This window comes from Acinonyx jubatus, chromosome X (assembly GCF_027475565.1).
Source record: "Acinonyx jubatus isolate Ajub_Pintada_27869175 chromosome X, VMU_Ajub_asm_v1.0, whole genome shotgun sequence".
In the NCBI taxonomy this organism is placed as follows: Eukaryota; Metazoa; Chordata; class Mammalia; order Carnivora; family Felidae; genus Acinonyx; species Acinonyx jubatus.
In genome coordinates, this window is record NC_069389.1 from 111772916 (window position 1) to 111787017 (window position 14102).

Consider the following 14102-nt stretch of genomic DNA (forward strand, 5'->3'; position numbering starts at 1 on the left):
ACAGCCAAGCATAAGCCTTTGGATTCTTTCCTTTTTTTAAAGTTTGTTTGTTTATTTATTTAAAGTAATCTCTGCGCCCAACATGGGGCTCAAACTCGTGACCCCAAGATCAAGAGTCACATGCTCTTCTGACCGAGCCAGCCAGGCTCCCCAAGCCTTTGGATTCTTTCTTTGATGCTTACCGGTGGGACTAATATCACCCCTCCTCCTTCAGAGAGCCGTGTAACTACAATTTGAATAAAGTTAGCTGTGAACTTGACTGGAATCATAGTTTTTAAAAAATGCGTTTATTTGGGGAAAAAAAATCACAACAGCCTCCTACCTTAAGCTCAGGTGATAAAATTACATCAAATTCATACTGTAGGGTATCAGGATCGTAATTGATAAAGGGCAGAGCCATTTCAAGAAAATTTTCAATGTCTTGGAGGGCTTTCTGAGCATCTTCTTTAGACTGAAACTTCTCTACTTCTTGGTTAGCTAGAAGGCATTCTCCTTCATCACAGCACTGACGAGCCTGGTGAGCAAATCACACACGCACGCACACACACAAAACCATGAATGAATAAACAGAAATATGTTTGCCTTTTAGGAGTGTTTAGCAGCCTCTGTGAGTCAGAGTTGCTTCCAGAGCTGTTAAAAAATAAAGATACCTGGGTGCAGCCCCCAGAAATTCTGATTCAGTAGCTCTGGGCCCTAAGCCAGGCGTTCATAGCTCTGCAGAGCTCCACAGGTATTTCTGATGCACGCATAGCCAAGGCTGAGAAGCACGGTATTTTCTTTCACAACAAGGAATTCATTCTGCAGCGAGAGTCTGACCATTCTCTCAGCGCTAACACATCAGCTGCGTGCTATTTTCCCCAAATCAGTAAGTGAAATATGAAACACCTCGCAAAATACATAGTGTCCTATAAATGTGTAGTGACCTGCCAAGGACAAGGATGAAAGTTTCCTTGCCAAAGAAGGAGGGGGGACAGGTTAAACTGTCCATGCTCAGATGCGATGTCTGTAAATGATATCCCTCGTTTACATTCCGCTTCCGAGGCCAGATCTTCCTTTCGCTGCCTCTTTCTGAAAGGGGTCAGACCCACAAGCCAGGGAGGAGTATTTTCCAGTCCCTGTTTAATTTCTTATTGCGGTAACTATGAAATGTGGAAGGAGTTTCTGGCGTTAGCAAAATGCCGCTAGGGCTGTGAAAAGTGTTCCGACTGCAAATTATCACCAGAGGAGAGGATGCAGAGATGTACCCAAAATAGAAAGGAAGCCATCGCGACCGTGATCTCAAATCATCAAATTCAATCCTTCCACCCCTTGCACATTCAACTCCGAGGCTATACCAGACCCTCACCCTAGAACGCAAAAGCAAAAACAAACGGTCTTCTTATTAAGAAATGTATCAGGTCTCACGACACTACCTGCTGCAGGAGTTTATGCATTTTGAAGATCCTGCTGAGCTGTATCCGTTTGGCTTTAATCTCATTAACCAAAATATCAGAAAGGTAACGGAGTTCATTGCACCTCTGGCAGATCAAATCAAGTGCATAATGGTGATTTGAAGCAAGTCTGTGTCCGTGTAATATCACAAAGCGGGCCTTTGCTAACAGATCCTAATTTTAAGAAAGAAGTAAAATAAGCACATGATCGCTGTTCAGATAGAGGAGGGGGCAAAAAGAAAGCAACTGAGAAGCAAATTGGCTTAAGCAGGGCGGACGGAGTGCCAAAAATATGATTGCATGTCATACTTCTGCAGACTGTCAGAAAGCTCGGGGTTACAAGTAATTAGCTACGGCAGTGACGTCATCAGAAGCCCACGTGTTTCTGGTAACAGAAACAGAAAATGAACCAGCCTGCTCAGAGTGTGGACGAGATTTGCTTCTCCCGGTATGTACAGATTTAGAACAGAACTGCATATATCAGATGAGGGACACACCAGCCAAACGAAAGCGGACGGATTTCGTGCCATCTCAGCTCTGGAAATCTCGTTAGAGTCAGCACCTGCCCGCCTCCTGGACATCCTGAAGTGAACACCACGGGGATCTTGGCGGCCTTGCCTCCACTTTACCAACGACTGGCATCCCGCCCCCCGCGCCCTGGTCCCCCACTTGCTCCCGACCTAGCAACTGAAAGAGCAGGAGGTCAGGAAATATTTGGCGAGGTAAAATAAGGAGAACTGAAGCCCGGAACGATGAAGTGACTGGCCTACCTAGCCGGGGGCAAACACAGGATTATAACAGGGAGTTATTTTTTTAATGCGTACGGCTTCAGTTTTGCAAGATAAAAAAAGTTCTGGCAATCTGTTGCACCACAATGTGACTATAGTTAACGCTACCGAACCGTGTACTTAAAAATGGTGAAGATGGGGGCGGGGGGCGCCCAGGAGGCTCAGTTGCTTAACTGTCCGGCTCTCGGTTTGGGCTCAGGTCATGCTCTCGCAGTTCATGGGTTCGAGCCCCGCGTGGGGCTCTGTGCTGGCAGCTCAGAGCCTGGAGCCTGCTTCGGATTCTGTGTCTCCCTCTCTCTCTCTCTCCCCCGCCCCGACTCGTGTTCTCTCTCTCTCTCTCTCTCTCTCTCTCTCAAAAATAAATAAACATTAAAAAAAAAACTAAAAAACAAAAAACAAAAACCAGTGGCCTTGCTCTCTCATACAAGACAGAAGAGCAAAGCTAATTTGTTAACTGTTAAAGCCATGAGTCCAAGCTTTAAGACCAGCAAAGTGATCATCGTTTTGAGTACTTATTATACAACCACATTTCCCGGGTATTGTGCTAAGTGTTTTATCTACAGCATCGAAAACAGTCCTCCCCTAATCATTCCGCAAAGTAGGCCACTTTGGCCCCAATTTATAGATGAAGACGTTGAGGCTTAGAACATTTAATCACTTTGCCCAGGGTCATGCAGCTAGTAAAACGAAGCAGATTTATCTGTCTGAATCCATATCTGGTTCAACTGCAGATACCACATGATGGATATTTAAGAAGTTATGCTCTTGTACATTTCTATTGTTTCCAAGTAGCATTCCTGAGAGACATTTTGCTGGCTTCTTCAGAATGCTTTATGCTTCTGTTCCTATCGGTGGGCCTGAAACCGCTCACACGGTGACCTCAGAGACTGCCCGTTGCAACTACATGACGCATCGGCAGGGTCACCTCTGGCCCACGTCGGTTGGAAAAGAATAGAGACCAGTGCTATTAAACCCATTACGTAGACTGTTACCAGGAAAAGTGAACCGGGAGGGTTCCTGCTCCTGAAAAGCATCACAATGAACTATTAACAATAGTCACCGTCTGAGATGTCCTCTTACCTGAGAATTTTCATCTAAGTTTTCCAACTTTTTAATTTTTTGTTTTACTTGACCTAGGTTCCCGGTGACGTCTGCCAGCTCTGCTTGTTGGTTTAACAGAAGTTCGACTTCACTCGCGAGCTGCAAACAGGAAGAAACCAAGGCTTTAAGCATTCAAATTATTAAGCATTTTTCCTTTGGTCATTTTTGTAGGCAGTGCTATTAAATAAGAACAGCGACATGGAAAAATCACATATGTGGCAAACACTTCTGTCATTTTATTCCCAGGAATCGATATAATCTATGAACACCCAACCTACTAGATATCAGTGTATACTCATGATCTGTAAATATCTCTATGTACATGTGTTGGCATGTATATGTGGGCACGTATGGAAGTCCGTGTATGTATACATACTTGCACATATACTCCCCAGCGCTATGGCGAGTGGTCCCAGGAAAGAAGGTTCCCCCAGTAGTAATTAGCAGCATACTTGGAACCCAGGTCTTGGTCTTCCCTATCATATCCCAGAAAAAGAAACCAAGGCTCCTCAGGAAAATGGCTGGTTCCACGGCTAAAGCAGAGGAGGCACAAGATGGGCTTGGAACATCTCTTTATGCCAGAAAGTAAAGAAGTGATAACCCGAAAAAAGTCTGGATGTGTCACAAGGGCACAGTAGCCAGTCAGAAACACCGAAATAGTTAAGAACAGTAAAGAATCACAAACCATGAAGAACTTCTGATGAGCAGGAAGATATTTGCATGACCTTAAATTTTCTCCCCACACGTTTCCTACTAGTCACAAGTGGGGGAAAGTCATTAGTGGAGAAACTCCACGGCAGCCTGACTGGGTAATCGAAATGCACATCAACGATGAGGGGCAGGTGGACTTCATTAACTCCCTTGGTTGGGGAGGAGAGAAAGATCGGGAAGGGCCAAGAACAATACCCTCGGCAGAACACATCGCTCATAGAGTATTCCTGCTGGTCATACAATGGTTAATCTAATCATAAGAAAACGTCAGACAGGGGTGCCTGGGAGGCTCAGTGGGTTAAGCGTCCGACTTCAGCTCAGGTCACGATCTCACAGTTCGTGGGATCGAGCCCCATGTCGGGCTTCTGTGCTGTGAGTGAGAAGCCTGCCTGGGATTCTCTAGCTCTCTCTCTGCTCCTACACACAGCCCCCCTCTCTCAATAAATAAATAAACTTTAAAAAAAAGAGAGAGAGAATGTCAGCCAAATGGAAAATGAGGAACATTTTATATTAAAAAGCACTGTGTTCTTCCGAAATGTCAGTGTCATAAGAGACAAAGAAAGGCTATGGAAATGTTTGTTCTAGATTAAAGGTGACTAGACAGGACAACTTATCCAACACCCAACCCTCTAAGACTGAGTCCTGTACTGGAGTGGGGGGAAATGACATAAATGGCACTATTGAGCCAATTGATAAAACTGGAATACCAATGGTAGGTGATATAAAAGGAATGCATTATTGTTAAATGTCCTAAATTCGATAACTGTCCTGTGATTATGCAAGAGAATATTCCTATCCTGTAGATTCAAAAATATCTCAAGTTTGAGAATATCCAATTTTTCTGTACATCTGCATTTACGAATAAGACCTTTTTTAAGTGAACTTCCTAAATACACAGAACCTATCGACAAATCACCATGAGATACAGATCACGTCAGTGAGGTTACGATCCAAGGAAAAGAACAATACCGATTAGAGGCAACAAGGATTTGAAGAAACAGAATGTAACTCCAGGTCAAGAACGTAGTATGGATGCAAACTAACACCGGAGTGGAGGGACGATGGGGCACATTCAGGAAGAGTGTTATCCTTACATGGGTTCGGTTGGGGAGGAGGGAAAGATCTGGAAGGACCAAGAACAACTTGGCCTATTCTTTTTCTTTAAGGAAGATTTCACAGAGAGAATGGCATTCCAAAATCTGTTTGAGTCACAGGAGGGAAAGGTCTGGCAATCCCGAGCCCTGTGTCCAGAATGCGGCACCCAAACCCAATTCTGCTCACACAGATGAAATACCAAGTAAGTAAGAAAGTCATGGGTAGAAAACAAGCCAGCCACATGTGAGAGAGAAAAGAGGTGAGTTTTCTTCGGATCTCCTGGAAAAGTACTATGAAAGAGACTATGTCGCTTGACCAAGTGTGATGTATTTTCCAGAAGCATCCAACTAGAATGTACTTTTAGCCTTTCAAATAATGCTTGACCAAGTGTGATGTATTTTCCAGAAGCATCCAACTAGAATGTACTTTTAGCCTTTCAAATAATGCATAATTGAACACGATTTCATTTCACCCATCAGGCTTTTCATAGAAATAAATTACTGGATTAGAAAAAAATGTTTTGGGGTGCCTGGGTGGAAGAGTCGGTTAAGCATCTGACTTCGGCTCAGGTCATGATCTCACAGTTCGTGGGTTCGAGCCCCACGTCGGGCTCTGAGAGCCCTCTCCCTTTCTCTCTGCCCCTCCCCACCCATTCATTTTCTCTCTCTCAAAAATAAATAAACATTAAAAAAAAAAGAAAAATGTTTTTGTTAGGTCATATTAAATACGGTCAGTATATGGTATTAAAACAGCAACAACAACAAGAAGGAAGTGGGTATTATTTCCTTGGAAACCTAGTCCATAGCCTGAAAGCATTTTGTATGTAAAATGAGTTTCAAAGATAAACATCAGGGTGGACAGCAACTGAGTCCTCCTTACAAGTTCAGTGCTTTATCCCAGGAGATTAGTAAGCCAGAAAGACATCTTGGCAGGGTTCGCTCACATTTGCTCCCTTTCCATCTCGCTCTGGGTGTCAGTGGGCATCTCGTGAGACTGTACTTCTCATGATCAAGGAGCAAGTAAGAGCCGCTGGCAATAATGAAAAACCCCGTATAAAGGAATGTTTTAACTGACCTCTTGAAAATCCTGCTCAAACTTCCATAGTTGCAGATACTGCTCCATTTTTAGTTGGTGTTTTTCCCAAAATCCATCAAAAGCTATTTCCATATCATGTACTTGAGTCAGCAATCTTAACAAAGAAAAGTTGTTAGAATTCCTTCACACCAGAGATTTGTTCCGTAGGGAAGTACATAAATCTGGCCTGGACATTAAGAATTATAAGGAGGGGCCCCTGGGTGGCTCAGTCAGTTGAGCGTCCGACTTTGGCTCAGGTCACGATCTCGCGGTTCGTGAGTTCGAGCCCCATGCTTGGCTCTGTGCTGACAGTTCAGAGTCAGGAGCCTGCTTTGGATTCTGCGTGTGTGTGTGTGTGTGTGTGTGTGTGTGTGTGTGTGTATGTGTGTGTCTGCCCCTCCCCTGCTTGCACGCGCTCTCTCTCTCTCTCTCTCTCTCTCTCAAAAATAAATAATAAAAAAAATTTTTTTTATAAAGAATTATAAGGAAAGTCAGGGCACCTGGGTGGCTCAGTCAGTTAAGTGTCTGACTTCAGCTCAGGTCGTGATCTCAGGGTTCGTGAGTTTGAGCCCCACATCAGGCTCTCTGCTGTCACCACAGACCCCACTTTGCATCCTATGTCCCCGTCTCTCTCTGCCCTTCCCCCACTCACGTGTGCCTGCACACGTGCACTCGCTCTCTCTCTCTCTCAAAACTAAACATTAAAAAAAAAGAATTATAAGCAAAGTCAGAGACCATGACACTTGGTCCACGAAGAGCCCATCAATGTCCACAGAACCTCTCCTACAAGCAAACTGATGTCTGTGAGACGAGGGAAGTTGTTCTCAGATTCCCAAAGGTCCAGAAATACTTGCACACTTAAGAGACTGAAGCAAAATTAGAATTCCCGTTCAAAAGTGTAAGATAAGTAATTCCAAACCAAAAGGAGAATACTCACTTATTAACGGTTTGCCAGTCACCATTGATTTGTGGCCGACGTTCAAGTCTTGAACTGACGACATCTTCAATGCTAGGCACTTCCAGACTTGTGAGGAGGATTCTTCCTTCTTTGGTTACAGCTGTAATATCATTCTGGAAAAAGGCACGGTGGGATGAATTAGCCTGCTAGCAACCCATCCCGCATGACTTCACGACAAGGAAGCATGCAGCTAGAGCACGCTATAGAAGAGAAACGGCAGTTCTAGAACGGCCTCTACTGAATCCGAAACCCGTGAGGATTTCCAAGAAGCCTCTGCCTACTGAGACGGGTGTTGCGATCGCTATTTTTATAAGATCTTTATAGGCAGCAGTCCCTTGTGGTCCAGATGTAGTCTCCTTCTCTTACTGGTAGAAAGTTCTAACTCATTCTACTCTACTAATATTTTTAACGTGCTCTAATAAAGCAGTCATAGCGTCATGAAGTCTACCACATTGGAAAGCATGCAGTTAACATAATATTTAATGCACATTCAGGGATAGGGAGATTGTTATCAACCGCCGCCTGCCATATTATGTTACGTCACATTTGGGTTCATTAATTCCTCACAGAGCATACGCTGCTTTCTATTCAGAAGGTCTTAACCTTGGTGGGTAGATTCTTCGGGCATCTAAGAGTGAGCTATGACTCCCTTCAGGAAATCCAAGGGTCCTCTGAACTGTTAGGCAAAAATGTGGGTGTCCCTGTATTTGTCCGGGAACAGATTCTAAGCCACCACCAATACAAATAAGAACATAATCACTGAGAACTCATATTTCCGGGGCGACTGGGTGGCTCTGTCAGTGAAGCGTCCGACTTCGGCTCAGGTCATGATCTCACTGCCCGTAAGTTCGAGCCCCGCGTCAGGCTCTGTGCTGACAGCTCAGAGCCTGGGGCCCGCTTCAGATTCTGTCCCCGTCTCTCTGCCCCTCCCCTGTTCATGTTCTGTCTCTGTCCGTCTCTCTCTCAAATACAAAATAAAACGTTAAATTTTTTTTTAAAAAAAGAGCTAATATTGGGGCGCCTGGGTGGCTCAGTCGGCTAGGCGTCCGACTTCGGTTCAGGTCATGATCTCGTGGTCCGTGAGTTCGAGCCCCGCATCGGGCTCTGTGATGACAGCTCAGAGCCTGGAGCCTGTTTCAGACTCTGTGTCTCCCTCTCTCTCTGACCCTCCCCTGTTCGTGCTCTGTCTCTCCCTGTCTCAAAAGTAAATAAACGTTAAAAAAAAAATTTTTTTTAAAAGAGCTAATATTTATGAAATAGTGGCTATGTGCCAAACGTGGTTGTACATATATCACTTCCTCCATTTCATCCTCACAACAACCCTACAAGGTACACACATGTCGGCATCAACCTCGCTGTGCACGTAGGGCAACCGCAACTCAGAGACAGGAGGCAAACTGCCCGATCACACAGCTTATGAGGGTCAGAGCTTTCTCTCCTGGAACAGTTTTACTTTGAGATTATGATTCACGAGTTCAGTCTCTCTCCTCCTCATCTACAAACGTCCCCTCAAAAAGCAATTCAAACTAAAATACAAGTGTCGTCTCTACACAGAGCTCGTATCCGAGCGCCGCCTCCCCACCCCCACCCCCCCACGCCCCGCCCCAGAAGGACATGAGTGATAGAGCCTGGTGCTTCTTGAGATCATTCTTCAACTTTCGGGAGAACGTGCATCTCAAAGTACTTGGTGATTGTCTGAACTGTGACTCAGAATCCTTCACAACCCAACACTCCAGACAACTGGGTAGGAGGCCAAAGTCAACTTGCCATCTAAGGTCTACGGTAGAAAACAACAAAAGCTAGTACTCTGGGGATGCCTGGCTGGCTCAGTCGGAGCGCGTGACGCCTGGTCTCAGGGTCGTGAGCTCAAGCCCCGTGCTGGGCATGGAGCCTACTTTAAAAAAAGGAAAAAAAAAAAAAAACAAACTAGTACTCTGTGCAAAAGAAAGCTTGTGATCAATTTAACAATGTTTGCCTTGGTCGCAGGCCCCCTGACTCCTCATCTGGTTCTCCTTCTCCACTTCACATCGCACCTGGGGTGGGCGTAAACCTAGAACACCCATCTGCCTTCTGATTCTCCAGCTTTCCAAATGAGCGGGCCTTTTGAAAAGATAAAGAATCCGTGATAACAAAGAGGACTGTAGACTTCTTATTCTGGGGCAGCATGGACTCTTCCATTAACAAATAAAGAACTTCTCAAGAGAATGCACCAGTTACAAGGGGGCCACTTACGTTCAACAGATCCGGGCCATTTTCCCCTTGTGGGTCCCCCACCCACCAATCAGTGTGAAAGGCACGTGCGCCGTAAAAGAAAGGCCATGGGTCGTGGTTGTTTGTTGACGTTTTCAGACATACCTTTAACATGTGATACCTCTCGGCACGAAGCGCAAGGATTTCTTCTATTGAAGGAATATCATCTGGCAGCTCTGTCTCCGCCAGTTCAGTTCCAAAGGACTGTAACATCTGAGCCATTTCCTTCACTGTGAGAGCAAAATTTTCTATAGCCTGCAAAGACCCAGCGATCGTTTTAATTCCATGGAAACTGCCAGCACATCAATACCTAGATCAGTAACTGTACTCATTTTCATCTAGGTATGACAACAAGCACATATACTATGACCTCTCTTCTGCTAAGGAAAGTTGGCATTGCCCTTGGCAATCAACGCTACCTTTGTAGCTAAGCCTCTACGAAACTGACGTGAGGTTAAAGAGTCTTCTTGAATGCCTTTTATGTAAACTTCTGTACTCATTTCTTGAACGCCAATGAGAACAATGTCTTTGTTTTAAAGTTTCTTTCTTTTTTTCTAGTAATCTCTACACCCAGCGTGGGGCTCGAACACACGACCCCAAGACTCGAGAGTCGCGTGCTCCTCCGACGGAGCCAGCCAGGCGCCCCTGAAAACAATTTCTTAAAGATGCCGTGGACTGAGTCATTCGCTTTCTGACTTTGTTTAGGTCTATCCCTAAACAAAGACCCTGCAAATGTAAAATGTAAAATTACTTTATACTAACTTTACTTTGGAAGAGAACATCAAAGCCACCGGACATTTATTATAACTTATGAGCAAGCATTAGCATTCCAACAAAGCAATGCACAAGGGTGATGGGGGAACAAAGTGGCCACAACAATTCATTCAGGCACAAGACTTGAAATTGTGATCGCGAAGGTTCGGTCGCCCTCAAATGTCAAGTCGCGTTGCGCTGTTGATTGTTTCCAAAATCAACTGCTCAGGAAGAGAAAAGTGGGGTGGGGGGGGTGGGGGGGCAACCCGTAGAGACCTTATAAACCCTCTGCTTACCATGCAGCTCGAGGTGATCTGCTCTTTCGTTTGCACTTTTAGAGGTTATGAAAGGCTAGACACTAATTTTGACGATACACTTTCGTATGAACAAAAAGAACTGCTGAATGACAAAGATGAGGAAAACAGGATCCTGATTGAACGAGAAATCATTTCCTTCAGAGGGTTCCCTTATCGCTGGGATCTGGGACAAAGATTCTTCTAGTATAAGCTCACATCTGCGAGGCACAGGGTCTTTGCCTATTTGCCAATTTCTAGAACCGGACGAAACTCTACTGTAATCCTAACTGCCTCAGAAGCATCGCTAGGATGACATGAATCGTATTACTTAGCATGTTTTGAGGGCCTGTCATCTGTTAGGCACTGTGCCACGCAATTTACATTTGTTATCTCATTTAATCTTCCCAATATCCCTATGACGTAAAGTAGTATTATTCCCATTTTATAGTTGGGAAAACTGAGAGCCAGAGAGGCTATATAGCGTGCACAAGGTCACACAGCTAAAAATCAGCAGTGCTGAGGTCTGAACCCAAAACGCTGTGTTTCTCCAAGTTACTACATGGCCACCGGAGGCAGTGGACAGAGCACGATCGCCTTACTCCCTAGGCCTCTCCTTCAATTGCCATCCTCAGTGCCTCTTCATCATTTCTAGATATTTCCTAGGGAAGAAAATCAAGATGTTGAATTATATGTGTTTGAAAAACAGGAGCCGCAGCAAGCTGTCTTTCCCAACGAGGAGAACAATGCCGGAACTAGATTTTAAAGGCTAATATGAACTACAGGCTCTACAGTAAGAGCAAAGGCAACATACATTTCTGAAGATGATCCATTCACTGTTGGAGTACTGCAAGGTGCCGCCTAACTCAGGGGTTAACTGCTTGTCATCAATGTATGTCAGCAAATCACTAACTGAGCTCAGCATAACCACCTATACAAATAAGCAAGAGAGATACTGTTAACTGCCCTTCGCGGCATCCCTCCATTCAACTGTACAATGAACTTCAGCATTTCCTTAGCACAAAGTTACCTTTTGCAAATGGTTCTAATAGTTCTCTCCTGTACACCCTCCCCCGCCCACATCCGTCTGCACTACGTTCTGTGGTAATAACAGTTTTCACATACGAAACATGTCTCTGTAAAGCAAAGTTAATCTCCATAGAAACCCAAATCGCTGGTTCTCCTTGATCTAAAATTTTGCATTATTAATGGCCAACCTTCCGAAAGAATGTTATGCCTACAACGGAGGAAAAGGGCTTTCTGTAGTAAGTTATAACTTATCAGGAGGGGCTGATCTTCGCAAAAGTACCATAATTTACGAGGAGGACTCTACCCCAACCCTAAATAAACGTATAAAAATATATTTTAAAAAAAAAGATCATGGTACTATGAACTAGCTCAGGATGCTAAGTTCATGGGAGTTCAAATACGTAGAACACACGCTCATTTTTTCCCTAAAAATAAAACGTCCTGATTTTATACACACACGCACACGTGCATATACACACACATAAATAACGTAGGTGACATATATCTCATTCAACAGGGATTGCTTTGTTACAAATTGACGAAACTCTTCCTTTAGTTTAACGATAGAAACAGAAGACTTTGGGGGATTTCAAGTTTGTAGTTTGGGAAGACAAATTCTATTTCTTTTCTTTCAGATGCTTTGTGAGCATGGGTAAAGCATCAACAGCATGGTACAAAGTCCTCACAAGAATTAAAGAGACAAAACATTTAAACAATATACTCTTACTGGTAACTTCAGCATGAAATCCTCCTGACTAAATCGAAATCCAATGTCTGTGAAAGTCCTTTGAAGAAAACTGCTGGGACGTAGAACCAACACCAAGTGCAAGTTCCCAGGAAAAGAAACCTACGGAAAGGAGAAACGCAGGAAAGGAAGAACAAATCGTCAAAACGTGCACTCGACTGAGCACGTATCAGAAAATACGTAATTAAAGGAAACCGTTTTTAAAGCAATAAAAGCCACTAGAAGGACAAAACTTTAAAAATGGATATTGATACAATCTAAAAACTTGGAAACAGAAACAGAACTAATGTAAGGTCATCAGATCAGACCCTTGCAATGTTCATGGCGGGGAATTTTCTCACACAAAAGTAGATCCCAAGTTAAGAAGAACTATACTTTTTTACAAAATAAATCTAGGTTTTTATTTTATTTATTACCTTTTAAGCTTATTTCTATTTTAGTCATCCCTACTCCCAACATGGGTCTTGAATTCACAACCCCAAGATCAAGAGTCACACGCCCTGTCGACTGAACCAGCCAGGCACCCCACGAACCATACCCTAAAACTTCATTTTTTTTAAAAAAATGTTTTTAATGTTTACTTTTGATGGGGAGGGGGACAGAGAGAGAGAGGAGACACAGAATCCAAAGCAGGATCCAGGCTCCAAAGTGTCAGCAGAGAGCCCGACGCGGAGCTCGAACCCATGAACCGTGAGATCGTGACCTGAGCCAAAGTCGGACGCTTAACCGACTGAGCCACCCAGGTGCCCCTGAAACATCATTTTAAAGTTAGTCATTTGTATTTGAATTGCATTTATTCCCTGTGAAACGGAATTAGAACGCAGGTTCCTAGGATCACCCCAAAAGTCAAAGGGAGCTTAAACATTATATACATGTACTAAGCAATGGAAGAAACCTGTGATATGGAATCATATTTTTATTTTCATCCAAACAACATTCACAGAGTCTCTTCTACATGTCCATTTCATGTACCTAAGCGAACGACTGTCGCGCACTGTTAGCAGTCGGTGTCCCCAAATTAATAAGATGTAGTCCCTACCCAGTTTGCAAGAAAATCAGTCTAATAGTGCAGTCCATTAGTAATTGTTAACTCTATAGCACAAGTTGATAAGTGAAACAAAGGAAGCAGAATAATCCGCAACAGACGGTCAAAACGGTCTGTTTGAAGCCTAAGAAAAGGAATTACTTAGATCAGAATTTCATTCTGGTGCACCAATGTTTCCCCCGTTTCCAGAATACGGACATGTAGGTGGTCAAGAAATAGTTGCTGAAAGAAAGACAAGGAGGGTGGGTGCCTGGGTAGCTCAGTCAGTTGAGCGTCTGACTCTTGATTTTCGCTCAGGTCATGATCTCACAGTTCACGGGATCGAGCCCCGCATCAAGGTGTTCGGTGGCAGCATAGAGCCTGCTTGGGATTCTCTCCTTCCCTCTCTGCCCCTTACCCACTTGTGCTCTATCTTAAAATAAATAAACATTTTTTAAAAAGATAAGGAGGGGACGATGGAAAATTAGCGAGAGACAGAACAGTATGGCCCAACGTTAATAATGAACTACCATATATCAAATGCTTACTCTATGCCAAGTATTTTGCCAACGTTATCATAGTTCCTCTTCATAATAATTGTGTGAGGTAGTTAAGCTAGCGTCTTTTACAAATAAAGCAAGCGGGGGCGCCTGGGTGGCTCAGTTGGTTGAGCGTCCAACTTCAGCTCAGGTCATGATCTCACGGTTGGTGAGTTTGATCCCCACATTGGGCTCTGTGCTATCAGCACAGAGCCTGCTTCAGATTCTCTGTCCCTGTCTCTCTTTTTCCCTCCCCTGCTCGCTCTCTCTCTCTCAAAAATAAATAAACATTAAAAAAAAAAAAAGACAGAA

At 44.0% G+C, this 14102-nt stretch overlaps 1 protein-coding gene across 9 annotated transcripts in view; it reads right to left on the reverse strand.

Moving 5' to 3' along the window:
• The window catches only part of MCF2 (MCF.2 cell line derived transforming sequence), a 108857-nt gene that overhangs the window by 45695 nt on the left and 49060 nt on the right, over window positions 1-14102 (reverse strand). For 6 of the 9 annotated variants that reach the window (XM_053201751.1, XM_053201752.1, XM_053201750.1 and 3 more), the window contains 8 exons: window positions 12210-12329; window positions 11268-11384; window positions 9513-9662; window positions 7137-7270; window positions 6200-6314; window positions 3299-3418; window positions 1413-1604; window positions 323-514 (listed from right to left, as the gene is read on the reverse strand). In XM_053201751.1, coding sequence (XP_053057726.1) covers window positions 323-514; window positions 1413-1604; window positions 3299-3418; window positions 6200-6314; window positions 7137-7270; window positions 9513-9662; window positions 11268-11384; window positions 12210-12329 — 1140 coding nt within the window. The remainder of the gene's footprint in view (window positions 1-322; window positions 515-1412; window positions 1605-3298; window positions 3419-6199; window positions 6315-7136; window positions 7271-9512; window positions 9663-11267; window positions 11385-12209; window positions 12330-14102) is intronic. The other 3 variants (XM_053201755.1, XM_053201753.1, XM_053201758.1) reach the window with 1 other exon arrangement.